Raw genomic sequence first — 26,908 nt, 5'->3', positions numbered from 1 at the left:
CACAAAAACAGCGTACTGACATTCGTAATATAATTCCTCCAGTGTGTCTGTGATGTCATATTGGACGTTTATGATGCTAGCTTTGGGATACCGTAAGCTACCAAAAGAGTGATGCTTGAACGTTTACGACTACTTACTGCTTAGTGTTTTTCGGGACGTGAAATATATTGCAATTGAGTAAAAAAAACAGAGCTGATAATAAATAAAAAAATTGGCAGCTGCATTTCTTTAGCATCATTGTGCATGAAGAGAACTTAAGGTTACCAACTAATAGCACTCGATTGTCGCGCGCACCCTAGGTATCATAACTAGTAACTTCGACAACATATCGAGAGCATCAGGCTCAAGCGGAAAAGCTTGTCGAGCCGGACCAAATAAAAAGATAGAGAGAAGGCAACAAGAGGAATTGCAGGAAAGTCAACCGTCCGTCCGGTTTGCTACCGTACACTCGGGGTAACGAAAAAGGAGAATAGAAAGATGAAGAGAGGAAGAGGTTGAGCGCTGTGTGTACTTAGGGGCGGATGCACAGGAGCACTACGTGGTCTTTCATACCGGCGTACTTCAAGAACCATCCAATATACTCGTACCGCGGCCACATCCGTCACTGGCACTAAAAGCGATTCGTGCTCTAGGGACCGTATAAGACATTCGCTAAATGTATGGATCTTCACTGCTGTGTGCACCTGTTGCTTGAATTTGTGACCGCGCAATGCATGCAGTAAAAGTCGGCATTTGGTGTGAACTAGCCCTCGATCGTTCTTTTTTCTTTTTGTAGCTCTTTTGTTTCAACTAGTAGATAGCACTTAATTGTGGTCAAACTCACCGTTGATCTTGTTTCGCAGATATTGGCTGACCGTTCTTGCTCCATGAAATAGTCAATGGCTTTTCACCAAAAACTTCGCACTTGATGCGTGCCGTGTTGCCCTTGCGAAGAGTTTTCGAGTTGAATGCGTTCCTAAAGTGGGCGGACACTGCCGGTGCAAAAATATAGGTGAACGCTTGCGACGTACCAGTGGTGCAGGTGTGTGCAGGAAATTTTCGTATCATGTCACGCAAGAGCCGCTACATATTATAAGTAAAGACAAAGGCGACTGCTGTACTGAACGTGAATTTCATCCTTTCTCTCAAAACCGCGCTATTGAACATAAACTTACGATATTGAGATGTAAAATAGCAAGAGGTAACTTCCCGCACATTCGCTGAATAGCCATCACTAGAATTACCTCAGCAGCAGTGCAACGAATGCTGCCAAAAGAAATTACGACGTGGACTTGCTTTAACCGTAGGTGTCCAAAAAATCTCACGCATTCATACATCTGTATTTTTTACAATACATTTCCTACAAAAAGGTAAAGATATTGATTATTTTTCTGCCGTTTCCTAAAAATATTTCTCGGAAAATATTGATTTTTATTTATTTATTTATTTGTGATGCCCTCAAGGTACATAATTGTGCATTGCAGAGGGGAGGGGCGAGGATACATTCCAAGAGCTAAAAATACAGGATTAGGTCAAGAAATTTCCAAGGAACAAAAGCAATATGAAAAAACTAGTAATGCATTCACAACAAATAAAACAGAGACTTACATGATATGAAAATACAGAAAAAGTACACTTTAGCAAGCAGACAATGTTCACGAATAAGTACATAATTATGCCATTTGCCACCATACATTATTTTATGTTGATTAGTGCATTCTTAAAAAGAGTGGGGTCACTGATGCTTACTAATGATGTAGGTAGATTATTCCAGTCGACTGAAGTCCTAAGAAGGAATGATTGTGAGCACGCGACGGTGTTATGACGGGGTACGTTAACTTTATGTAAGTGGTCACGACAAGCCGAATAATAAGGCGCAGGTTGGATCCAAAGAAGGCGAAGAGATGCGTTGTGGTAGTAGATTTTATGAAAAAGGGAAATGCGTGATTCTTTACTGCGAAGAGTTAATAATGGGATTTGAATGCTACTCTTCATTAATGTAACACTAGCAGTGCGATGATAGTTAGCTAAGATGAAACAATGGCAATGAATTAGGAACCTCTTGAGTAGAAACCACTAGACCAGTTTCTTTTTTTTTTTTGCAATTCATAGGTGCACTTGCCTGCACTGCGCGTTTGCCCCATTAGTGGTGGCACTGGTAATCGTTCAAATAAAGACAAAAGTCTACTTTGTCTTTGCTTCGCCCAGCGGTTATTTTAGTCCAATAAATTAGCGATTATCGGTGCGCATCACTTACCGTGCACTTTCAACTCGATCACCTTACTGATTCCAGATCCCACGCCGTTGCTGGCCTGGCAGAGGTAGAAGCCAGTGTCGTTGCGTTCGGCCTCGCGCACCATGAGCGAGCCGTTTTCGAGGGCGTGTATGTGTGAGTTGCTTATGATCACTTTGTACTGAGACGGTTTGGAGGCTGAAAGAAAGCGTCAACTTTGCGAAAGACGGCATTGCGCGGTCGACCAAGCCTGCGCACGATGTACAGTGCATTGCGCCGTTGCTTTTCTGCTTTTGAACACTGGAAATAACTCATGTTAACCTAGATAAATAACAAAAGTACATATATATAGCAGGCTCTTTGTAAACGAAACTATATATATGTATATATATATATATATATATATATATGCGGTTGTTAATAACGGTGCTGCCGGAAGAAGTTGCGTTTGCAAAGAGCCTGCTATTTCGAAATTACCAATAAAAACAACGGAAAAAAAGAAAAGTAAAATTATGTATGTAAGAATAAACTAAATAATTTAAATTTTCACTGTTTCTCACGGTAAAGGAACTAGCACTGCACTCTAAGCTATTTACTCGGAGTTGCAAACATAAAAGTATCACGCGTATTGCAGACTGAGCGCATGACCGCTGACAAGCAGAAGTAGTCGCTACTACTGCTGAAATAGTCAAGTTTGCAGCGAACCTAACAGAAGTGCACTAATGCGGTAAATTGACTAATGCGGAAAATTATGCAGGGTGTTTCAGCGAACATTTTCACAAATTTTTCATGGTTGCCTATGGCAGATAGCTCAATTCTAGTTCATCAGCCGGTCTACTTGAAGCGGCGGACACTATTCGCGCAAAAAATTGATATGCAAAATCGACTAATTATCAAGAATTCACTAATTAACTTTCTACCTAATTATCATATGACCCATATTGCAATTGATCAATTCTAGCAGTGGACTTCGCAAGGCGCATCAACTCGGAACGAATTCTCAGGACGACACCAGTTTCGAAATATAAATTCCCGGACTTCGCGGAGGAATACATTCGCGTTCCAGTTACTTGTGTGCTTCAGTGCATGAACCTACGTTTTGTTACCAAGTAACTGGAACGCCAATGCATTTCTCCGCAAAGTTCGGGAATTTATATCTCGAAACTGGTGTCAACTTGAAAATTCATTCCCAGTGGATCCGCCTTGCGAACTCCACGGCTATAGCTTGTAAATTGCAATATGGGCCATAATGTAATTACTTATAAACTTAATTAGTGAATTTATTATTAAGTAGTTGATTTTGCATCTAAATTTTTTGTGCAAATAATATCCGCCGCTTCGAGTAGACAAGCTCATGAACTAGAATTGTGATATCTGCCACAGGCAACCTTTAAAGATTTTTTAAGGTGTTCGCTGAAACACCCAATCAGGGCCGCTGTGCTAGCCTTTCATAGGTTACACGCGATGACCCACCTGATGATTTCTCCCACCAGATCCTCGGAGGAGGGAAACCTTCTGCTTGGCAGTCAATCACCACATTTTCTCCAACTACTGCTGCTTTTTCTCTTGGAGCCACTTTCCACCGTGGCGGCACTGAAAGGTTGAGGTCAGAAATATTACATTATGGCAGAATGTCATAGCAGAATGTCAGAATGTCAAATGTGAAGAATGTCACTGACGACACCGAGAAGAGAACAAATGCCTAATCCCAGTTTTTCTCTTATTCATTTTAAAAGTCAGCATTGTACTATTATGCTACGAATATTACACTTAGTAATTCTTTATAACTTCCAACAGCTTCCGACCATGTAATTAAGCATGAATCGATCGTTAAGCTATTGCAGACATCAAATAATTTCGGAGGTATGAAGCGAGGAAAGACCTGCATGTATTCCTAGTGTCATCGCCTATCAATATGCTCTAATAACAACGTGCGCCATATACTTACCTAACAGAAAGGAAAACTTCATCGTGTTATGTAACGGGCTAACAGAGCGCTATGTCATATCCTGTTGTTCGACGTCATATAAACAAAAAGAAGTGGTGGTTTTAAATTTGTAAAATAACTTATGCTTTCATACAGCTGAAACAGTAGACTTGAGCGAAAGGAATCTGTTAGGACTGGACATTAAATATTTCGCGAGAAAGAAATGTAATAAATATATTCTCTGAGTCATATATACCATATTAGAAAAAAAAAAACCAACAGAGGTGTATCAGCACCGACGACATCAGAATGTTTTATATTCGGCTTGCGTCCCGCATCTATGTTCACAGTTACCCTTTGTTAATGTCAGTACCCCCGCTTTGAAGGAAGTCTTTTTTCTATTAACTTTTTTAAAGGGGTTAGGTTTTTCGGTGCCTCATTAGCACAGCACCTGGGGCAGAATGCTACCAAAATGAGTTGCCAATAGCGACCATCACACACGCACACGTTCAACCACCATACATTATACTCTCATGTGCCTGAATGTTTACGTGCGTGTTTTTGTGTACGTGCTTTCATGTGTCTGAGGGAGGTTACTGTAGAACCAAACATGCAGCCGAGTGAACACGAAACGTTTTTTCGAAACAAAACTCATAAACCATGTCACTCACCGTTGACGACCATGTTCGAAGAATAGTTTGCAAACGCTGCCAAGTTTGATGCGACGCAGGTGTACTCGCCACGATGCCTATAGCCGACCTGGAGAGGACCGACACAAACACAGAAGGCTCTGGCGCTACGTATTTGCCGGTGAAAATTGGTTGATGCAACTGAACGACAAAATATAGACCAGTCCACCGTGACAAGCTCTCAAGCGAAAGTGCAGTAAATTCTAGCCCTCCACCCATCGCCACACTCCTAGAGTGCAAAAAAAGGAAGAAAAAAAACGGCATTCATTGGGAAATTATTGCTGGAATTATTTCTCATTCAACAGCACCTTCCTGATTTTATTTTAGCCGGTTATTCAACCCTATTCAATGCTATTCCCATAGATAATAGGAAATTTATGCTATAAATTATTTTGGAATAATCCATCCATTTCTTGGCCAATCCCCCATCGTGGGTAGGAGCCACACGTGCCACAGGCTACAACAACAACAACAACAAGCATGCGAACAACTAGAGGGACCTAATGGGCCAGAGTTTAATCAGTCATAATGGCGAAGTTGGGCAGTCGTGCTGCTCCTGCCCGACACGTGACAAAGAATTATTGACCGAGAGAGCTCTCACTTGCTTGATGAACAGCGTGGAGGAAAACTCGTTGCTCGACTCGACCTTGACGTTTCTGCCATCTGGCGCCACGGGCGCGCCATCCTTGAGCCACCGGATGCGCACGGGGCTGTCCCCTTCGAGCACGGAGCAGGTCACGATGGCCCGCATGCCTTCCTTCAGGTTCGCCGGGAATGAGAACGGACCCACCACAGGTGCCACTGCGCATGCAAGAAGGAGCCACTTTAAATAGTACAAATGCATCGGACTAGACGAAAATCTACCTGGACAAAGTCGGAAAGACAAACGACCGCTGTGTCTTCTTGACTTTCTCCCCATCAATTGTTTGTTTGTTTCTGTGCAACAAGGTTTCCGATATATTGCTTACCAACTAGACCAAAAGTACAACCTCTTAGACCGCTTTTATGTGCTCATATTCGAAAAAAATAAAAGCAGAGAATGATGCTTCGTGTTCCACTGTGATTGCATGCTCATCACGTATATCGCAACGCTCACTATATCAGTTGCCGGTCGTTGTTTCCGTTCTAGGTGCAAATACTCTTGTTACCTTTATGTCTTGCTAGTTATACAGGTCCCGCTTTCCGGCTTTTTATGACGCCATTGAAATCTGATACCTCATTTTACTACTTGCACACAATGTTGCACTCAAGCCAGTTAATCTCACTTATGAAAAAGCAACAGCAACAGTGCGACGGAGCATTTAACTCCACGTTGGATTACTTCTGCTTTTACTAGTAGGATCAATCCTCATTTTTAGACGATATAATCCCTAACATTTCTGCCCATTTCAAAATAAAATGACTAATTATTAGAACGCTCGAGCTTTCTCTAAGTGGTACATACCTGCTGCCCATATGAGAAAGAATCAGTTCATGTCTGTTTTGACCAGCTGAAGTCTATCCAAACATATGCTGGTGCAGATGTGCAGACAGCCGAGTGTTGTGCTATTAAGGGATTTCTTCCTAGTATTTAGATGTATCTTTAGATCCAGTGGCGTGGACGTGCAGGCTAGTTGGTATAGCATTAAGCAGAATAAAAGAGCACAATACACAAGTGAAAGAGAGAAACGAAATAACACGAGCGCTAAGTCATCTCGGTGCGAGAATTTACAGCACGTAATCACCATGCACCCTATACTGGTCTTCCCGGCAGTAATTCGCCGACGAATAGACTCTGAAAATATTTCGAGTGATTCTCTACTCACGCAAAGTGATCGTATATTTGTTTAAGGTTTGCTCAGAGAGGAATCCCACGAAAGCAAACACCTCGATGGTTCTCATATATAGCGTGCAAGTACAAAACGACTTCCTCGTACCTTTCCACCAACAAAACCAACGCCGCGCAGCAGCGAATAAGAACTCCCAGTTGACGGGCGGCACTCACCCATGACGCTAACGTAGAGTTCCCTGGAGGCGGACTTCCCGGAGGGACCTGTGGCCAAGCACCGGTAGATGCCTTCGTCGGCACTGCGCTCGACGCGATGCACGGTGAGCGTGCCATTTCGAAACACGCTCTGGCGCTTGCTCTGCGGTAGCCGGGCGTCCCCTGCCGGTAAAACCACATTGAGAAAACCTACACAGCTTGTTGTTAGTCTTACTATGCCCGTAAAGTACATCGGTTGAGCGACACTATCGCATGGGAAGCACTTCCAGCGTATGTTGTTGCATGCGCAGTCTCACTTGGTGTTGACAGATTCATTATACGCTACGTGATGTCCGGGCTACAGTACATCCGGAAATGTCTGTAAATGCGGCTATACATGAAAGCTTAACGTGTGACGCGCGTTTTCATTGCAACAGCGTGAATTGCACGCGTCGATCGTGCTCAATGTCACGTCGGAAATGCGCTGTAAATAAGCCATATACCTGACTACAGTTGTACTCGCTTGTAGAAAGCGAACGTTGTGAAAAATTCAATTAAAAGTAAAAGAAAATACAATTTTGTACCACCTTTCGTAGTTGGGGAGAACAAATGATTTATACTTCGCAAGAACACACTGATACCTCCAACGGCACTTGGTACTGAGAAAACGTTTACGGGTTTTGGCCTGACGTTAATGATTGCCGAGAGTGGCGTAGTTGCCTCGTGCACCAAAAAAAGAAAAATGATTACGTTAGAGAAAAGTATAGAGGTAAGACTGAAGCCAGATTGCTCCATTTTGGCACCATTGCGTAGGAGACGACGTTGCGAAAGTACACTAAAAAAGATGAGGCGCTGCAGTGGAATTGCTTAGCTGAAGTGCATGTCTGGTACCCAATGTAATATGATTCTTTTCCAGAGCATGGGAATATTTGAAACAGTTCTTTTTTGCCCATGGGCAGCACTACGTTTGCGAAAAATAATTCCAGGCTTCCGATTGAGCAAGGATTGTGATTTTCTATGTTGCGCATATATAGACGCAGGACAAGAACAACGTGAAACCCAACTCCAATGTGTACTTTGTGTACTTTAAATAATTATTTATTATCCGGATAACCATTCTTATACCTTATGTTGATGTTGTTAAGATTCTTCGTCATTTTTGTAGTGGTTGAACCGTGTTAAACTTGAAAGACAGCCAAGTGTACTCTTTCATAATCACAAGGTTGTCAATCTTTCACCGGCGCAGCGTCCGGAGTCAAGAAGTTACGGAGTGCATTAACACATGATGAGCCGCGCTTTCGCCTCCAACAAAACTATTCTCTAGCATGTAGCTCACTAAATATGCGTAGTGCAAAAACAAATATTAAGAATACTGTGATAAAACGGGAGATTTCCCAGCGGAAGCTGCTGGCTCCATAGCCTGGCCACGTCAATCAAGGCCTTGATTTGGGCCTGTTTGCCTGTCATACTGGAAAGCTAAATGGTGCTGTTCATGCCGCGTGCTGCCGTTTATATGTCTGTTGCTGTCCTTGGAGTGCTGTTGACGTAGTGTGACGGAATAAACTTGCACAAATTGCAAGGAGACGAAATCAGCGTACAAACATACGCGGAATAAGTATGTAGCCCCTGCGTATTAAGTGGCAGAAGAAGATAGCAATCAGGAATATTTAGTTGTCTGCGCTTGCTACAATTGAAGTCCCGCTCAATCAGAAATACGTAGGTCGTGGCGCATTTGCTCTAACTTCAATACTTCCAACACCGACGCAGGCGTCGTGCCTATGGAGCGCAATTATAGCTTGGAGTACGTAGCTATTTTTAAATACCTACGTCTACAATGAAAATACATTCACCTTTGCCTCGCCTGATATTAAAGTGTCTTACTCAGACTGGTTTCCTTGCTTCAGCTGATTATAGGCAATGTGTTTTGTTAACCAGTGTAATGCTTTAAAACTGCATGTTTATGTGAAAGACTGGGGCTTCCTACAACAATTACTGTAGTGAACTGTGGCCCTAACGTTAATGGGAGCTCAAAGCATGACGGATCAGCCAGCAAAAAAAAACGAATATTAGCGCATGAATTTGCCTAAATTTGGTCCTTGTGGTTTCAACCTGCTTTATGATTTCGATCACTAATTGATTACTTTTAACAACATAGCATATTGCAAATCCATCATTTCACTGTAATTGTTCACGTGTACCGAGTGCTATTATCTTCAGTCTTTAGATATATATGACAGCTTCGAAATTAAGGCCAACAAAAACAGGTAAAGTGCAATGAACAAAGCTAGAAGGACGTCTGAAGCCACAAGCCCCAACATGAGAAAAACCTTGTAATAATCAACATTTCCATGGTGGCTGAATGAACGATCGCAATGCCCGTGTTTTGCCTGGTAATTATAGTGGGAAACTGCTTGGTAATGTGCACTATGTGCAAGTGTGAAGAGACCATCAGTCATCTTCTGTGCCACTGTTCTCGCTTCGATAATCAACGTGAGGCTCTTCAGTGTGCCTTAAATAGACTGGATGACAGGCCATTTACGGAAGCGAAGATCTTGGGAGCCTGGCCCCACAGTTCATTGGCCCAGAAAGCAGTTCGAGCGCTTTTTCGCTACCTGAGGGCAACAGACTTGAGTGCCCGACTATAGACATCCTACACCTAAGTTCTCTCTCTCTCCCTCTTTCACTCCCCATTCCCCCCCCCCACGTGTAGGGTAGCAAACTGGACTCAGTCTGGTTAACCTCCCTGCCTTTCCGTCTTCCCTTCTCTCTCTCTCTGCTTGGTTTCCCGACGTTACCGCATTGTTACTGCTTTTTCGCACTCACCTTTGTGCCAGAATATCTGGGTGAGAGGGTATCCGGCAGCCGGGCAGTGAACCATCAGCGTGCGTCCTGCCAACACGGACACGTTGCGCATGACACGAATGAACGGGGGACCCCTCACATTCAGCCGCGCACCGTGAGACACAGTTTCGACATCATTGCTTGCGTGACACTGGTACCGGCCGCCGTCCTCCGTAGTCGCAGCCGTTACATTGACGAAGCTGTTCACCTGTAAGCGTTTCGAATGAGCCGCTAAGTTTATATAAATGCGAGAAATAAATTAGTGATGAAACCGCGCTTTCATCTCCAACAAAAGTATTCTCTAGCATGGTGCTCACTAAATATGCCTGGTGCAAAAAAAAGAAAAAAAACGTTAGGAATACAGTGATAAAAATGGAGACACTAACGAAAACTACTGGCTCCACAGCCTAACCACATCAAGTTACACGATTCAGGTATAAGGGTTTACAGATGCGATCGAGTCATGATGCGTAACACAAGCACTCTTATGTGGCGGTATATATAAACCAACAGAAGAGCAATGACTGTTTCCCCTAGCATTTTCGAACCGGCAGGTGTTTCAGTTCTTCCCTTTGGTAATCAGCCTGGTCAGCTATATAGATTTCCTAACTCAAGGGAAGCAATCTTTTGCCGAGACTACAATAACTGGTGGATTCCGCGACACTTCCCTATGGGCTGACCCTTGTTTTTCCCCTGATCCCTGAACCTTTGCACAATCGAGTTCTGTACGTTTGCAGCCCCTTAATGGAAGTTTCAAGCACACACCCTGCCTGCCAGAGAGAGGCATGCGAGCTTCGTCCACCTACCTTAAGTGCACCTTATACTTTTGCATAACCGCATAATGCATTGACGGCTAACGTACCTGACCGTCGTTGGTGACGAAGTCTCCAATGCGCACGCGCATGTTTTCCACAACAGGCTCGCCGTCGAGACTCCACGTGATTTGTGGCAAGGGCGCGCCCGTTGCTGCGCACTTGAGCGATACCGATGAGCCTGGATCCACTGTCAGCTCGGAAAACCGGTGCATGAGGACAGGAGGATCATCTGCATCACAATACATTTAAAGGGTTTAGGTTTAGGCGACTTGTTTATCTGTGCCGACAGACTGCGCAGGGCTAAGGACGCACAAAAAAGACAAAGACAAGCGCCCAACGTCACACAAAGTTGTATTTTAATAGGCGTACACGCTTATGTATGCAGAGCGCTGAAACTAGAGCACGGGCATTCACACGTTTCTGGTACATGTCATAAAGAAAAGAAAAGAGGAGGAGAAGGAGGAAAATGTTGACTTCAGAAGGATTTAAGAAAAAGGTCAGCGTTTGTCCTTGGCTTATCATTTCGAGTTGTCAGTAGTACACTACTTGCGAAGATTGTTATGTAACTTTCACAACGGTGCAAGGCGAATAATAATTCGTACTTTACAATCTATTTTTTTCGTCATACTTGGTTGCCGCTGTGAAGCCGATTGCGTAGAAAAAGAGGGTCTTAATTACGTGACGACCATAGTATACAAGGCGTAAAAACAAGATGCGGTATACTGAGCACTATTTGGCCCCAGAGGCTTCTCGTATTCGAAGACGAGCAACTAAAATGCATCATTGATGGCCTCAAGATGCAGGACGGTTTAGGGAACGCTGAATTCAGGACTAAAGATGCTTTTCATTCCCAGCAGCTACCAGTTATGGGCACTCACCTTCCCGCTCATGTTGTACTATTATTACCGGTGCATTGCTTGCTCCAGTGAATATTTCCTACCAAATGTTGGGTAAGTCAAGCTCTCGGTCCACAATAACCCCGATCTTTATGAATGCTTAATAATTACAAGTGCCTCGCGATCTTGAAACGCCACTGGGAAAAACGGCTAAAGAAACACGCTTCAACAATATATATATATATATATATATATATATATATATATATATATATATATATATATATATATATATATATATTAGCAAATTAAGGCTTCAGTGCTTGCAGATGGGCAGCAAATGTAGACAGCACCCAGAAAATTTATTGCAATCAGTTTCCGAGGCAATTTTGTGTCGTGAAACATGCACCACTCGACAAAAAGACATACTAAAAAACATCTCATTTTCCGTAACTTGAAATTTTGGGTCTATTCCGCCTGTTCAATGTTGGGTCTTGTCACTGCGTTGTGGAAAGCTCTGGAAATATGCGAGCACTTCGTGTATTGTTAGGCGCTCTGGCACTTTAAGAATGCCGGCTTTTCCGCATACTGAGTTCCCTGAAGGTACACCCGTCGTGGCAGAGAGCATAGCGGGACCACTTGCGTGCTCAGCGCTTGTATGCCAGTTAAACTGAGCCAGCACAGTTGTTGGAAACGACTTGCGCATTGGTGAGGTTATGGCAAGATGGCGAATTCATTCCTTGTGCCTGAAGTCACAACCATAACGGGATTCCGGATCAAATACTAATGGAAGCTGAAAGCATGTGTGTTGTCAATAGGCTATGACGACGCTCTTGCTGTTATCTTTTTTATTTGAGCAGAACATATTTTGACAGGGATACTAAAATGCTGGCGATGCGAAAGGAAACGGACGGGAAGTGCCTTGCTGCGAGGCTAAAGCTTGTGATAAATCAATAAATCAATGTGGTTAGCAATAGCAAAGGTAAATCTCGTCAAGCACGAGTGGAGCATGTACCGCCTCCATTAAGAAATTGCATGAAAAATGCAGTAATACTCTAGAAAGCACTTAAGCAGCTTTTTCTTTAAGAAAATCTTTCTAAAGGAGGTAGCTTCTGATCGAATTTTGTAAGATTCAGTGTTTGTTTGCCCAACCTGTGAGAAGCGAAATTGACAATTGCCGCCCTGAATCCTCCATACACAGCAAGGTGCAGAGAAACGGGACACAGTAAGTAAACTATTGATTGTTGAAATTGGTGCTGCTTTCCTTTACGAAAAGGAAACTCAAGCGGCGAAAACGTAACGATCCAGCCCAAACGAAGGGCCACGCTCTCTCTTGTTCGGTAAACATTGTCAGAGATTACCTATGGCTATGGCAACGTTCGTCGTCATTTTCATCGCAGGAGCACCAGGCGAACCGAGAGCACCGAGTGAGCATCGATCTGATGCGCCAGTTTTGACGCAATACTGAAACGAAAACTATCCTTCTACCGCCGCTTCGGCGTAGGAACGATTGAGCTAGACTAGACGTGTTCGTATTTCTCCACTGTTTCTATACTGTCGTTCTGTTGCGGTCCACCCACGGTTAGAAATTACACTGTATGCAAATGAGAACCAATAACAAAGCACACATTATTTGCGGAAAGTTTAGAAACCTGTTGTCGATTGATTAACTTATGGACTATGATAATATTAGGCTAGATAAACAAGTATTCCAAAGCTAAAACGACGTGGCTGTCTTGTTACCTGTTGGTAATCTTCAGAAGTGAACATGTTAGATGCGACAGACATCGCAATGAAGTTGGATAAATATATCGGAAACTTGAAGTGTGCGCTAGTTCAGCCGAGCAAAACTGAACAACAATTACTAAGTGCAAACGGAAGATCGCATCGTGGGTTTGCTGCTCACCACCCAGCGTAATCTCAGCCGTGCCTTGAGCCCAGTCGTAGTCGTTCAGCGCGAAGCACTGATACATCCCCTTGTCGTCCCGCAGCACGTTGGGTATGTGCAGTTTCTCCCGCGTCAGCATCTTGACGCGCGAGGATACGACGGGCTGTCCATTTTTGACCCACACCACGGATGACACAGGGTGACCAGTGGTGGTGCAGTTGAGTGTCGCCGGAGCACCCTCGGTGGCCACTATTCGCTTAGGACGAACCGTCGCTGTCAGTGGGGCTGCGAAAGCATTGAAATGCACAACTGAAGTAATGCGTGGGAAAAACACTCATATACCGCATATAATTATCATAAGTAGTGGGCGCCTCGCAAGCCTCCTGCAAATTCATATGCAAACGCAAGAGTGACGCAACAGGCAAGAGAAAGTGTATGATGATTGGGGATTGACAGAACACACGTTAAGAATATAATGTTTAACGTACGTTGCAAAAAAAAAAGACTATTTTGCACCACTTATTGTTTCTTCGCTTGATGACATACTGTTGAACGTCATTAATATTCCCGCGTTAAATCTCATCTGTTACATTGTCTGGGTCACGCTCAAGTTTCAGATGCACAGATGTTTATAAGGCGTGGATGGCGATTTGTTGACGGGACAGGTGGATGTCAAGGTACAGTGATTACTGCTGCCTTGTGTATAAAAGATTCGGCTACTCGAAAGTCTGCTGTTGGGAAATTATGCTAAAAATTAACAGCGTTCATGAAAGAAAGAAAGAAAGAAGGAAAGAAACTCAGAAGTACATAAAAACAACAGAAAATCCATTAAAAGTTAGCTAAGAAAAATAAAAACTGTGATTCCGAGCGGACGCCCCGAAGATAACTTAAAGATATTTATTTCATTCCCAAGTCGGCATTTAATTACTTGTTTGCGCCTCATACGGTCATCTTTGTAACGTGTTTTAAACTTTTTGTTCATTCAGGCACCAGAGCTTTCTGTTACGCGTTGTCGAAGGATAACATAACTCTGATGCCGGTCGAGGTTTGATGCATTGGAATTCTTTGCAGGAGTGTGGCATAGTTCACTAAATGCATGCCAACTACTAAAACCAAACAGAAAAGTAAGAAACAAAACGAAACACACACACACACACACACACACAGGAAAAAAAAAAGATTGCATGCTGCCGATCCAAGAACGTGCCTGCGTGGTGCATGTTCTCCCTGGATGAGTGGCTTGACTGGGTGCCTATATAACACTCCCATTCTCTCAACCGGCCACGCACGATTACGAATTGGAAACAAATGCACCCATTGACCTTGTTTTTCAGTACGGAAGCTCGTAGTGTACGTACCTGTGATAGTGAGTTGAGTCTCCATCCGGTCCTCGCCAATGGAATTGTTGACGACGCACACGTACTTGCCGCCGTCGCCGACTAAAGCGCGTCGGAAGAGCAGTGTGCCGTCTGCTTGAGACACTCGACCTGCCGAGTCCAGCGATACCTTCCAGCCGCCTTCGACGCGGTGCCAGGAGTACGTGGGAATCGGGTAACCCTGCGCTGCGCAGGGTATCTTCACGTTGTCGCCTTGGCGCGCCCGCACCACGGGCCTGCGGTCCGTCAGCCTTGGTGCCGTGTTCACGTGTGTGTCTATAAAAAAATATAAAAATTTCACCGACAATTACGATACTGGCTAATGCAAAATATGAGCGCAGCTGTAGGCCTGTCGACATTTCGTGATATACTGGCTGGCGCGGACAATCTGTCTCATGTGGCACGTTGCAAACGCAACGAGATGTGGCGGCAATGCTTCGCTAATCGGGAGATCGCGAGAAGTGGCGTGTGGGTGACGCGTGGGCGCGATACACGGCAGCCGCCACAGACATACCTCCGGTCATGTAGCGCTTTGTTTCCCTACAGGCGGCGCGCGCTACTATGGCGCCATCTCGTAGCCATTGTGGCCGCCGAGCCCGTCTTGCGCGCCACCACGTTTTTTTCTCACGCTTTCGCCATACCCTCGTCCTTCGCTTTCAGCCTCATGGTTCAGCTGCACACCTCTCCTCCGCTTTCCTCCTCACGCTCTCTCCGCTATGGCCATCTTTCATCACCTGCTGCGCTCCACGTTCGCTTTGATCCTTCGCTGTGTTCGTTCGCTCGATTACGAGGCACAACACTGATGCTCGCCGCAGGATAGGGCGCCTAAGAGCTACGCTCTAAAAAAAAATGTTCGCCGACTTGCCGACTGAAACATGTCAATGACATGCAAAGTGGAAGAGACACTTGTAAGGTGGAGACTTTTGCAGCAAGTGTTAAGAACAAAGTATATGCGTCCGCGTCAAGCGCACCAGCGTAAATTGTAGATGGGGTTTAACCCAACAAAGTACTAGGTATGTTTTTTGCTACAGTAAATTTAATTTCTGAAAATTCTAATTGAGCAGCGGTAAACCTAATGTCAAATTCATAGTAACCCGCGGCCATAGTAGCGTTTTGATACGCTGAACAAAATTTTGGGCTCTCTTTATGAAAAAAAATCAATTACAATTTAATTGAGTAGTATACTAAGTACTTTAACTATGGTATAACTTTGTAGTTTTTGCTAGAAGTGAACTCCTTACGGCCAGAAATAAATGTGAACAAGGTGTTCTGATTGTTTTTTATGTCGAATAGTGTTTGCGATTCCTGGGGTTAAGCGCGCGTCCTTTTAAAAGAAGAGAAGGCCTGCAAAACGTTGCATGGGGATGCGTGTTCGCGATAACCGTAGTAGATAGTGCCGTGGATGAGGTAATCTTAAAGAGATAAGTAGACTTGTACAGAAAACATTACAAAACGAAAGGTAGAAATGCCTGAGTACAGTGCCCTTCTTTTTTCGACAAGAAGCCTTTGCCAAGGTAATGAATTTTGCTCTCTTGTGTTCTCAAACGCACGTTGCATCACCCCCCGTCTTTGCGCTCATCACACAGTCTCCGTGTCGATGGGTTATAGTATGCGTAACTTAATCCTTTAAGGAACCATATCTTATGCTTGTCTACCCCCCCTTCTGTGGGGAAACTTTCTTTGTCTGGATAAGTCTATTTTCGTTCGATTTCATTCTATATATATACGCGGCGCCATGAATACGGCGTTGTGTAGCTGCACTGCACTGTGCTGTACCGGCGTAATATGGCGTTGTGCTGCGACCTTGTGCTTTTGCGCAAGGTCGTGGCTTTGATGTTTCGCTGTAGCGGCGGCATTTAGTTAAGGACAGATGCGCTCGTGTACCGTGCACTGTGTGCACATTAATGAGCCTCAGTCGGTCAAAATTATTCAGTAGTTCTCTACAAGGGCGCACCTCGCACCCCTGGTGCAATTTCGGGGTGTTATTGGGTGTTATTACGCCTCATGTATGGCGTATTTCAGTGGTGGCAGTACCGTGCGTCGCGACATTGGTTCCGTGCTTATAGCATTAGCGTCAGCATTCATCTTGAGATGAGCTCTGCCGTATTTTGTCTTCATCTTTATTTCAATAAAATGCTGTATTTTTATGACGTAGTAATTGTTGCAGAGACACAAATACTAGCAAAAAGATGAACAGAAAAACCGAGCACCTTCTTGAGTGACCCTATGCCCCGAAAGTAAGAACCAAAACTGAAGTGACTGCGATGTGGCAGCAAGGGCGCGGTGAGCTTATTTTATGCATGGATAATCGTATAGTGCGTAGCAGTAGAGAGCGCTTACATCTGTTCGTCAGTGCATTGTCAGATTCACGACGTGCGTGCAATTTCGTTAAGTTGTGCCCTTCTTAATATCGATGTGATGGCGACGTTGACAATTGTTCCAATGCAGCAAGCTTGAGTTGTACGATACCAGAAACATAACAACAGCGGCACTACAAAAATAAATAATAATAAAGAAACCAGTAACGTTTCGGTTAAAGCGATCACCAGCGAACAGCAAGATGGTCGCACGACTGTCAATCTATCCTTTAAGTAAATTTTCTTTTCTGACCAATAAAGCAATGAGTTTTAAGCTGCCAATATGAAGCATGTCTTCCTTATCAAAGTCTCATAATATGCATTGCTAATCGGCGCAGGGGTTAGTGTCACCACTCTCAAGTTATCCAAAAACAGAAGCCATACGCAAAACGTGCAACGAATCTCTCTCTCTCTCTCTCTCTCTCTCTCTCTTTGTACGTATGTTCATTTACTTTGCGTTTATTAAAGCCATGTCATCGGAATAAACCATGTAAACCCGTCCAAGGGCTGAGTGATAACTGACATACATACATTGAAGAAGCTGTCATACTACTGGTATATTCGCCGTGGGCTTTTCTTGCACAAGCTTAAACGTCACAGAAAGGCACCGGAGAACACCTTTCTATGTTTCAGACTTGTGTAGCGCTTCTAGTACAACACTCTTTTCTCGTTCAGTGTTGTAAAAGGTAATCCGTGGCAGTTTAAAATTGTAACTTATAGTTTTTACAAGTAAAGGTATTGACAGATAAGCGTCAGAAGCCGCAATAGTGAATAGCACTAGGAGCATCCTCGGGCACAGCTATAAACAAAAGACTCTGTAGTCTCACGAAATGAAAAACCTGGCGCTTAGGACATCGAAGCCGCGATTTTGAAACAGTCCAGCCAAGGTTAGGTACGAACTCGCGACCTTCAGATTAAAAGTCTAATGTTTTCGAACTTCAATGAATGCTACTGAAAAAAAAAAGTTATCACTGTGGTATCAAATATATTGATAAGTTTCAAAGTTTATTGCTTCAAAGTGCTTACATGTGCTGATAGATATGAAATACAAAAGGAAGTCAAAGACTGTATTGGGACCTCCGGCACCCAACATCAATTTGAAGCAAACAATCGATAGCAGAACTACTTGTAATTTATTTAGTGTTGAAAATCATAATGAGAACCACGCCTCAAAAGGCATCAAAAGAAAGTAGTGTATCATACAACGAACGCGTATTCGAAAATAATAGTCCCTGAAGAATGGAAATGCTTTCATAAAGCCCGAGCACAGAGATTATAAACTGTTCGAGGAAGCGCTAGGAGCTGAATTATTACTTCAATGATGGAAACAGCTGAAACACTATGATTTATGAACCAGCATTCCCAGATGGCCTGCACACCTTTTCTCCCTGCTATACTCTCCTTTGTTTTTATGACATGGGAATAATATTGCGTGGCCAACCAGGCGCATTTCTGGTTAACATCCCTGCCTACTCTCTCTATTTCCTCCACCTCCACCAAGCACACATCTCTTTTACAAGGAAACAAGGCGTAATGCTTTAAATACTTCAAGAAAGAAAACTGAAGGAATGCATAATCATATTTATGTTTGTGAAAAATGACCAAACATCGTGACACATTCCCAACAGCGTAATTGACGAGGTCGCCGTGAATAACCGGTTGCAGAAATGGGACATCCTGAAGCACGTTTACATATTCGTCGACCAGAGTGGATTCGCCAGCAGCATATATAGATTCCGTGGAAAAAGGCAAAAGGTGCGACCCAGACCAAGCAAACGAGCAAGAATGGTGTGGCCATTTGCATAGTTTCTGAAAATTTACATTCATCGAGCGAGCCATGTTGGCAGCGACGGACAGCGGCGGTCCCGGCAAAAAAAGTGAATCGGGTAAGAATTGGTGAAATTTCTATAGTAGGTCTTCCACTTTGACTGTCGCACATGTTATTTTCTATACAAATCTAGCTGACGATGGTAATTCTTTTTTTCACAGCACTAACGAACGTTTCTCCGTAAGTTTGCTTTTCGTATCTCCTACGTCTTATCCACGTCCACTTCGACAGAGAAGTAAAATAGCATTCCCGGTATGTATGCGCGCTCGTTCGAAGCTAAGCGGCCGAGTCCCATTGGACGAATTACTCAGCATGACCAAAAGTAGAAATAGAAAAGAAAAAAAAAACAGAACCCCTTACTGCGCTGTATTGTCGATTTCCACTGGGAAAACTGGCGGGCCCGTTAGAAATTTGCATGAATGCCACGCAGCGGGTCCCAAGCGTGTTATTTTTTGCGCGATGAGGCGCTCTGCGATCGATAATAGTTGAGATTAGCGCAAGCGATAATAAATGGCTCGCCACTCTATCGACATGTAAACAGCAGCGCCGCAACGTGCACCCGATGAAGCGGCGACGTACTAGCTTCGAGTACGACGTGACCGGCTGGAGCTCGTGTTCCGAGAGTGTATAGTTGACACGCAACGATCGATACAGGCTAGGTCGTGTCTCGCAAGCCGAGCTAAACTAGCGTGCCCGGGGCCGAACCATCCGTGAAGATTCATTTTAATTAGGCTACCACGTCAACGCGAAAGCGAAGCTGCAATTTCGCGTGTTTCTATGCTGCCAAGAGCACGCTCCACATATTATTGGATGCATTGGCCGTTGCCTAACGTTCAGTGAAAAAAAAAACGAAATTTATTACTTAATGTTTTTGCGTGAACAACCACGAAACAAATCGCGTTTTGAGCCTAGTTTCCTTGCGAAGTCTGCTCTTTCATGATGGCAGAATTGGCCTAATGACGTGTTTAAGATGGAACTGAGGCGGAGCGGGTTGTGTTCTTATTTGAACTTTTTTTTGCCTGTTCAGTATTCAAACACGATGCCTATAGGCAAAGTTATTGGTGCTGATTATGCCCTGAGTCTTTGAAGGAAAATCCAGTTGTCAGCCAAGCTGTGATAGTGTATTATTAGTTTTGTAGGGTGAAACTTATTTTTGTAGGATTGCAAAGCCTTGCTACTTAGTGCTTATCTTACAATAAAGCCAACAAAGGCAAAAAATAAGCCTACTGGCAAACTTTGGTGGCCGGAGACAGAACACATGACCATATTACTGTCTGTCCAGCACTCTATTGGTTACACGCTGTAAGTTCTCAGGAGCAGTGAAGAAGCAGCAACTGTTTTGGGTGTACGGAACAAGAACGACAGGACGGTGATGTCAGCTATGGTTCTTGCAACGAAGAAATAATGACGGAAAGAAAACGATGCGCTGCTAAATTCAGTTGGTTAGTTGCTGACGATGAGCTGAGCTGGTTTTTTTTTTCTGAATAAGTACAACTGAAATATGATTCCACCATGTTGAATATATATTCGTTGTAACTTTATATTTGCTACACATTGAGCTAAATCAATTCATTTTCCATCCTTTAAGCAGTGGCACATAGATAGCAGGGCTGCTCAAGAAAGCTGCCAATGTTTCTGCTAGGTTTCTTAATGTAACATTTCACGTACGCTACACAAAAGGGGGCTGACTCTAGTCGTTGATTTGCTCGAAAAGCGAAGAACACGGCCGTGTACACACCAATGATGATGAGCCTGGCAACTGTAGAGCTCCTAAAAACTTTTCCCGTGAGCCTATGCTTGGCCTGGCAGTAGTACTTGCGGTGGCTGTCGGTGCTTGGATCCACTTTGCGGACGTGCAGCTCGCCAGATGGGAACACGGTGTAGCGACCACCTGCATCAGAAGAGATTTGAGTCCCATAGTTAAACCATGGCGGAAAAATTCAAAGAAGCCTCTCAACCTGGCATGAAAGCTCCTCATCAGATTTGAGCAGCGAATGATTATTCGTAAATCCCTTTTAGATGAAAGGATATGTCTTAAGGAAAAAAAACACATTTAACATGAAAAAGCGCTTCTCATTAAAATTAATCACATTCGGGAGTTTGGCCACCTCATAATATGATTATGCGACACGCCGTAGTAAGGGACGCTGCGTAAATTTTTATCAACTCGGTTTCTTTAAGGAACACCCAATGCACGGTACACGGGCGTTCTTGCATTTCACCTGCGTCTAAATGTGGCCGCTTCTAAAGCTTGAGTTTACAATGAGTTGTTTTCGGTTTTAACATAAACTATAACCGTGTAGCGTGGAACTCAATGCTAGGGCAACGGTCTGCATGGTGCACACAAAGTAATAAAATATGTACGAAAATACACGTTTTTAAATATATTTTTAAAGCTTTTTTGGCGTATGCGTGAGGATGAGGTGAGGGCGATGGCGTAGTTTTTCATGCTAACATTTACGACGTCTATGATAGCAATTATATGGACACTCCATGCGAACATTCGCCGTCAGCGTCGCTGTGAGGTTCCTTAAGAAGTCGAAGTGCCATAACATCGCAAGCCCGTCCCCTGTGCTGTAGGCGCGAGGGGAAGTATACGAAGGTGAACCGAGGAGGATGGTGTCTTTTCACACGCAAAAGGGAGGTAGGTGTGGTGTCAAGGTGGGGGCGGTTGGGGTGGAGGGGGCCAAGTTAAGGTGCATCTCCTCTTCTGCTCCAGCTGCGGCGGCTGAACGCGGCCACATGCCTCCTATCTTGGAGGCAATCTGCGGTGGGTTCGAAGGCTAACCGATCGTGATAGGTGATGGCTTCGTGTGTGCTGTGTTCTTCTGTGACTAGATCGCGTTGAAGCGAGAAACAGCATGAAGGGGAATTCGCTCGCCGCTGCTGCCGCTCTTCGTCACGCCAGCGTTCTGACAGCAAGTGACCGGGCTCATCGAATGAGATGAGATGAGATGAGATGAGATGAGATGAGATGAGATGAGATGAGGTGAGGTGAGGTGAAGTGAGGTGAGGTGAGGTGAGATGATGAGATGAGATGAGATGAGATGAGATGAGATGAGGCGAGGTGAGGTGAGGTGAGGTGAATGAAAAAACTTTATTTCGGGTGAAGAGAAGACGCAGGTGAGACCCCACAGCACACGAGTAGTCCCACGTAGGGACCACTAAGCTGAGCATGACGGCCCGATCGTGTTCATGTTTGTCTGTGTGTTTTTTTAGTTAAGAAAGAATGTTCGCATTAGTTTACACATCTGATAAAACTGCTACTTTTAATTGGTAAGGCTGTCTATTGACTATCGCAATCAGTGCTTCGCCATTCGGGCTAAACCGCGACTTGTTATTTGAAAAGTTACAGTTAGTTGCGTGTTTTTCTTAATGCTGACAGCCAAAGGCCTATATGCACATTGTTCCCAAAATTGGTAGCATGTTACTGTCACCTCAATCTGCCCACTTACTTTCTGTTCACTGCTATAAACAGTGTATATGTCATGAAACCAATAAACAGATATCCTCTTTCAAAAATAAAGTATGAATCTTTTATAATTCTTAGGCTCCAACTAGCAATTTCTCCAGTACACCATGCGAAAAAAGATATTCAAATAAGTGCTAATACTATTCATTAAGTGGTATTTAGGCCGAGGATGTTCGTTTATTTGTTCTGATTTAAGGGCGTGGTTCAGATAAGGCACGACGCAAAGTTGAAGACCTATTCAAGGAGGGATACCTGGAATTGTTTCCGCTGTCATACGGTTTGAAGCCAATATGTCTAAGCGACACGCCATTACCGCGTTTTAAAAATGAAAAGATAGTCCGCGTAGCGTTGTGATTTAACATTACTCATCTAAGCATTCAGCAGAATTATCTAAAGGCTAAAGTGAACACGATTAAAAGCCTACATGAATTATACTTGCTAAAAAAAATGGAAGATCACGTATAGGATACAGCCAAGGATGGTACTGAAGGGTAGCTAAAAATTACGTCGGTATTTTAAGTTTGTGGGAAAATAATTAAATGCTTCTATTAAGATAGCCTGAAAAAGTCTTGGCTGTAATTTGGTGATTGAGAGTGTCCAGTGGTTCTTGAGGTGGCCCTAGAGACTTCTCAAAGTTTGTATGAGTACGGGGTAGTTCTGATCAAGATTACGCGGGAGTCCCTTACTCTACCTAGTAGCCAGGGGCTCATATCTGCTGCTTTCAGAAACTTAGAAACGAAAGTAGAGTCACTGGAGTCTGGGGCATCCTTTTATGGAACCATATTATAGTGAAGTGCATCTCGGCTAAGAGGCACATGTTGACATTTCTCAAAGGGCGACCGGTACTGCTCAACTGCGACATTTGATAAAAAAGCAACAGGATTCACCCTACAGCAAAAGCGGTCTACGAAAAACAGTAGATGCATAACCCTTAAGGGCAGTTCGTAAACTTTCCCAAGACGTACGTAACGTCAGTTAAGAACACATTAACTGCGACATGAATAGTGCTTGAAAAAACAACTTGGCTGAAGGGCTTCGTAAGCGAAACTTCTTAATAACTAGTTCTGATTGTGCAGTGCGAATGTTCAAGGCTCACTCACCTGAATCTGTGTCAGCATGTACGACGAGTCCATCATCCCGCACCCATGATGTCACCGTGACGTACTCCTTGACGAAGCTCGGTATCTGACAGCGCAGCACACCGGTGTTGCCTTTGATTACGAACTCGTCGTACACTTGCACGTCGAACTCCTGGTTGACGGCTGCATGCACAGAGAGAGACAAATGTAAGGTGTGGTTAGAATTTGGGTTGCATGTATTTGCAACTCGCAAGGCTGGCTGTGCAGGGATGACCCATCCATATGGCGAAGTCTCGAAATTATTTAGGTATTGATAACTGCAAGATACATGGTCAGCGGTCATTTAGGACAGAATGGCGATTTTTTTTCTTTAGAAACAATGATTCAAGTAAAGGAATTTACACAATTATTAGAGAGCTTGTGGTGTTAGGCATATCCCTAAATTTATTTTGATTTGAACGGAATGGAACGATGTTGCAAGAAAACGGTCGGCGTGAATAAGTATAGAGTGCTATGTTTATTATTATTTGGCTTCGCTGTCCTGATACCTCGGTACGTGAAGTTATGAGAGCTGAACACCCTGATAAGTGTGAAGTTTATGATAAGCATGAAGTTTATATTTCAATACAAATAGGTAGGTTTTTAGTTTCATTACTGCGGTGTTCCCAACATGGTGTTAGTGCTTGCGAGACTCTTGCTAAACCTAATCTATTTCCTGTTTTATTTGCTCTGAGAAAGGTTTCTCTCAGGCACGTTTGTACACGTCTCTACTTTGCGCATCGAAAGCAATATCATTTCTAAGGATATGGTTGCCTCCATACAAGAAAATATTGCGCTAGATTTTTAGGCGCTTTACCATATTCAATGTCGCGCTATTACCCTACATAACCATGTAATAGTGATTCACATTTCCAATAAAGGTTGCCGATTAAAATTGATTAAATAATACATCCCTACCACTACTATTGTTCCACTTCAGTCATTCAGAAAGAAAAGAGTAATTTTGAAGGAAAAAAAAATAAAAGCCATGCCTTAGGTGTGAAATTAGAATAAAAGTGACGACTTTCATCGGACTGCAACAAATAATAACGAAAAAAAGCTCGCCTTTTACAATCCGTGCTCATGGATTTGAGCTTAAGATACATGCTTCTTATGACGAAAAACAGCACGTACGCCTTGAACTGTACTAACTGGTCGAAAGCAAAACATTTGTTCCTCCGTACATTCCTTCTGCAGGCAAAAGCGAAGGAAATTAAAACAGTACGATGCAGCCTTGTTTTCTGGTATTGTATGCACGTAAAATGTTGTTAGCTTTAGTTTTATTTTTTAACGGGAAGGTGGGCCGACGTTCATTGCAGTTCCAGGTTAACAACAGTGACGGTGTTCCTGTATTTCAAGGGAACTATCATGAGAACAAAATGAAAGCGGCGAACTGCTCTTGTACCATGCCTCACGAATTCGTTTCCCTCCAGAAGCGGCAGCACAGCTCGAGTATCATCGGTAACTTTTTCTTTATTCTTTTTTTTGCGTTTCCCTCTCTGTCATCTTTCTAACCCCTATCCCTCATCCCCAGTGTAGGGTAGCAAACCGGAGACTCATATCTGGTTAACCTCCCTGCCTTTCCTCTTCATTCTCTCTCTCTTTCTTTATTCTTCAAGTTACACTATTCTGGCCTCATTAGAAGGACTTGCGGCAGTTGCTTTGCCCTAGCATATGGCAGCAAGCTCAAATGCGCGGTCGAGTGCGCGTCCTTGTGATATAAATAAAGAAGGAATGTCTAGAAAAAAACCAACAACGAGAAAACGTTCTTCCGAATAAGAGGACATAAACAGCTCGAGCAGAACAACGTTACACGGAGGATTGAGTGATATCTTATTTACTTTAGTACGGATGTCAAACTTCTTAAACCTTGTAATGCTAACACTACATGTCAAGGCGCTGGGTGGAACTGTACTTTAGGAGACGTTTTTTTTTTTTGCAGTAGGGAGCACATATACGGATATATGAACTGAATAAGTGAGGCCCCTTAGTTCTATGGTGATGGAACAGCCAGTAGCGACCGTGGGATGAAGAAAATCAGGATAGACATGGGCATAAATGCGTAGAGCATATTTTCTATAAGGAATAGTTTTCTGTGCTTTCTCTCGGCATGAAAAGCTGTAAGGAAACGTAAGAAAATCTCGATGTTAAATTAGTGCGAGTGTAAAAAGCAGGAGTGGCTAGGGAAAAAAAAAAGAACCTGGGCGAATACGTTACTGGCAGGTTTGAACAGAGCGGTTTCCTGTTATGGGGACCGTAAGCTTACGCAGGAACACACACAGAAAGAAATCTGGAAAGCAATTGATTTCGCGGAACCATGGGTCCCCTTCTCCCACTAAAAAAACGAAAAAAAAGAAAAAATACGAAAAGAAACGGCGTGGTTTCGCTTTGCCGCCTTTTCTTTTTTTGTGTTGCACCATACAACTCGACCAATGTAGCAGTCGCCGCAATACAATAATCACTTATTTTGCTGATGATAAATTACCGATGTCGTAAAATGACCTATAATAAAATTTAGATAGCGCCCTTGTCTCCGAACGACAGTGGCAATAATCTTATTGCATGTGTATAGTATCATGCTACAAGAACACTGATGACAAGAAGAAGAGAAAGAAAGGTTGGCATTGTTGTAGAATATGCCCTTTCTGTATTTTCATTCTGGAATAAATTTCATGATGAGTGCTACCTGGAGTATACAATTTATGAAGTTCACACACATGGAGATATGTTAACCTCCGTATGTGCATACAGTATGGCACCATGTGGAGGTTACCATCCTTTCCTGTTCGTCCATTTTGGTGCCGCTGCTTCTGTTGCGGGGAAGTATGACAAAACAAGTAGCTCAATATTTCAATTAGCATAAACGGTGCAAAATTTTCGTAGCAATCTTAGCCGCGCTTGCTAGGCTGAAAAATCAACGCAGAACTCAACACCGCTAGCCAAGTATGCGACAGCATATTGTCACGGGACAGTTATCCAAGCAGGCTCACCAGGACGCAGTGAAAGGAAGACGATGAAGGCACGCCTGAGCTCGTGCGTGTGTTTCACCATATCGCCTATGGTAGTACATCGGCTAGTGTAAATACATGTTTCTCCTGTCGCCTTCCTTGTTACATCACCCGCCGTGGTTGCTCAGTGGCTACGGTGTTGGGCTGCTGAGCACGAGGTCGCGGGATTGAATCCCGGCCACTGCGGCCGCATTTCGATGGGGACGAAATGCGAAAACACCCGTGTACTTAGATTTAGAGGCACGTTAAAGAACCCCAGGTGGTCGAAAATTCCGGAGTCCACTACGGCATGCCTCATAATGAGAAAGTGGTTTTGGCACGTAAAGCCCCATAATTAGTGGAGGTGGAGGTGCTGGGTGCTTAGTCGAGGTGCTGGGTGTCGATCCCAGTAACAATCAGAAAGACCGTTTATGACCGTCATATAGACCGTTTACAGCATCATACCCATAGGCGCCGCCATATTTGGTCACGTGACAGCGCCCGCCATTGAATGCCACCTGATCACCGTTTGCTCGATTTTTGACAGTGACGTCCGCGGCTGCATGCAAGATCCAGGCTTATTTATCGCTTTTGTCTGC

General features: G+C 43.7%; 1 protein-coding gene across 1 annotated transcript in view; it reads right to left on the bottom strand.

Moving 5' to 3' along the window:
* LOC135902947 (cell adhesion molecule Dscam1-like) overlaps positions 1–26,908 on the bottom strand; it is a 158,100-nt gene that overhangs the window by 18,543 nt on the left and 112,649 nt on the right. Inside the window, exons 3-14 of the mRNA XM_065433287.2 lie at positions 23,305–23,466; positions 20,471–20,623; positions 14,530–14,823; positions 13,190–13,456; positions 10,495–10,676; positions 9,615–9,840; positions 6,813–6,974; positions 5,430–5,629; positions 4,811–4,898; positions 3,686–3,805; positions 2,237–2,410; positions 824–971 (exon numbers count right to left, since the gene is read on the bottom strand). Coding sequence (XP_065289359.2) covers positions 824–971; positions 2,237–2,410; positions 3,686–3,805; positions 4,811–4,898; positions 5,430–5,629; positions 6,813–6,974; positions 9,615–9,840; positions 10,495–10,676; positions 13,190–13,456; positions 14,530–14,823; positions 20,471–20,623; positions 23,305–23,466 — 2,176 coding nt within the window. The remainder of the gene's footprint in view (positions 1–823; positions 972–2,236; positions 2,411–3,685; positions 3,806–4,810; positions 4,899–5,429; positions 5,630–6,812; positions 6,975–9,614; positions 9,841–10,494; positions 10,677–13,189; positions 13,457–14,529; positions 14,824–20,470; positions 20,624–23,304; positions 23,467–26,908) is intronic.

This window comes from Dermacentor albipictus, chromosome 3, assembly GCF_038994185.2.
Source record: "Dermacentor albipictus isolate Rhodes 1998 colony chromosome 3, USDA_Dalb.pri_finalv2, whole genome shotgun sequence".
Classification (NCBI taxonomy): domain Eukaryota; kingdom Metazoa; phylum Arthropoda; class Arachnida; order Ixodida; family Ixodidae; genus Dermacentor; species Dermacentor albipictus.
This window is presented reverse-complemented; position numbering and strand designations above follow the sequence as displayed.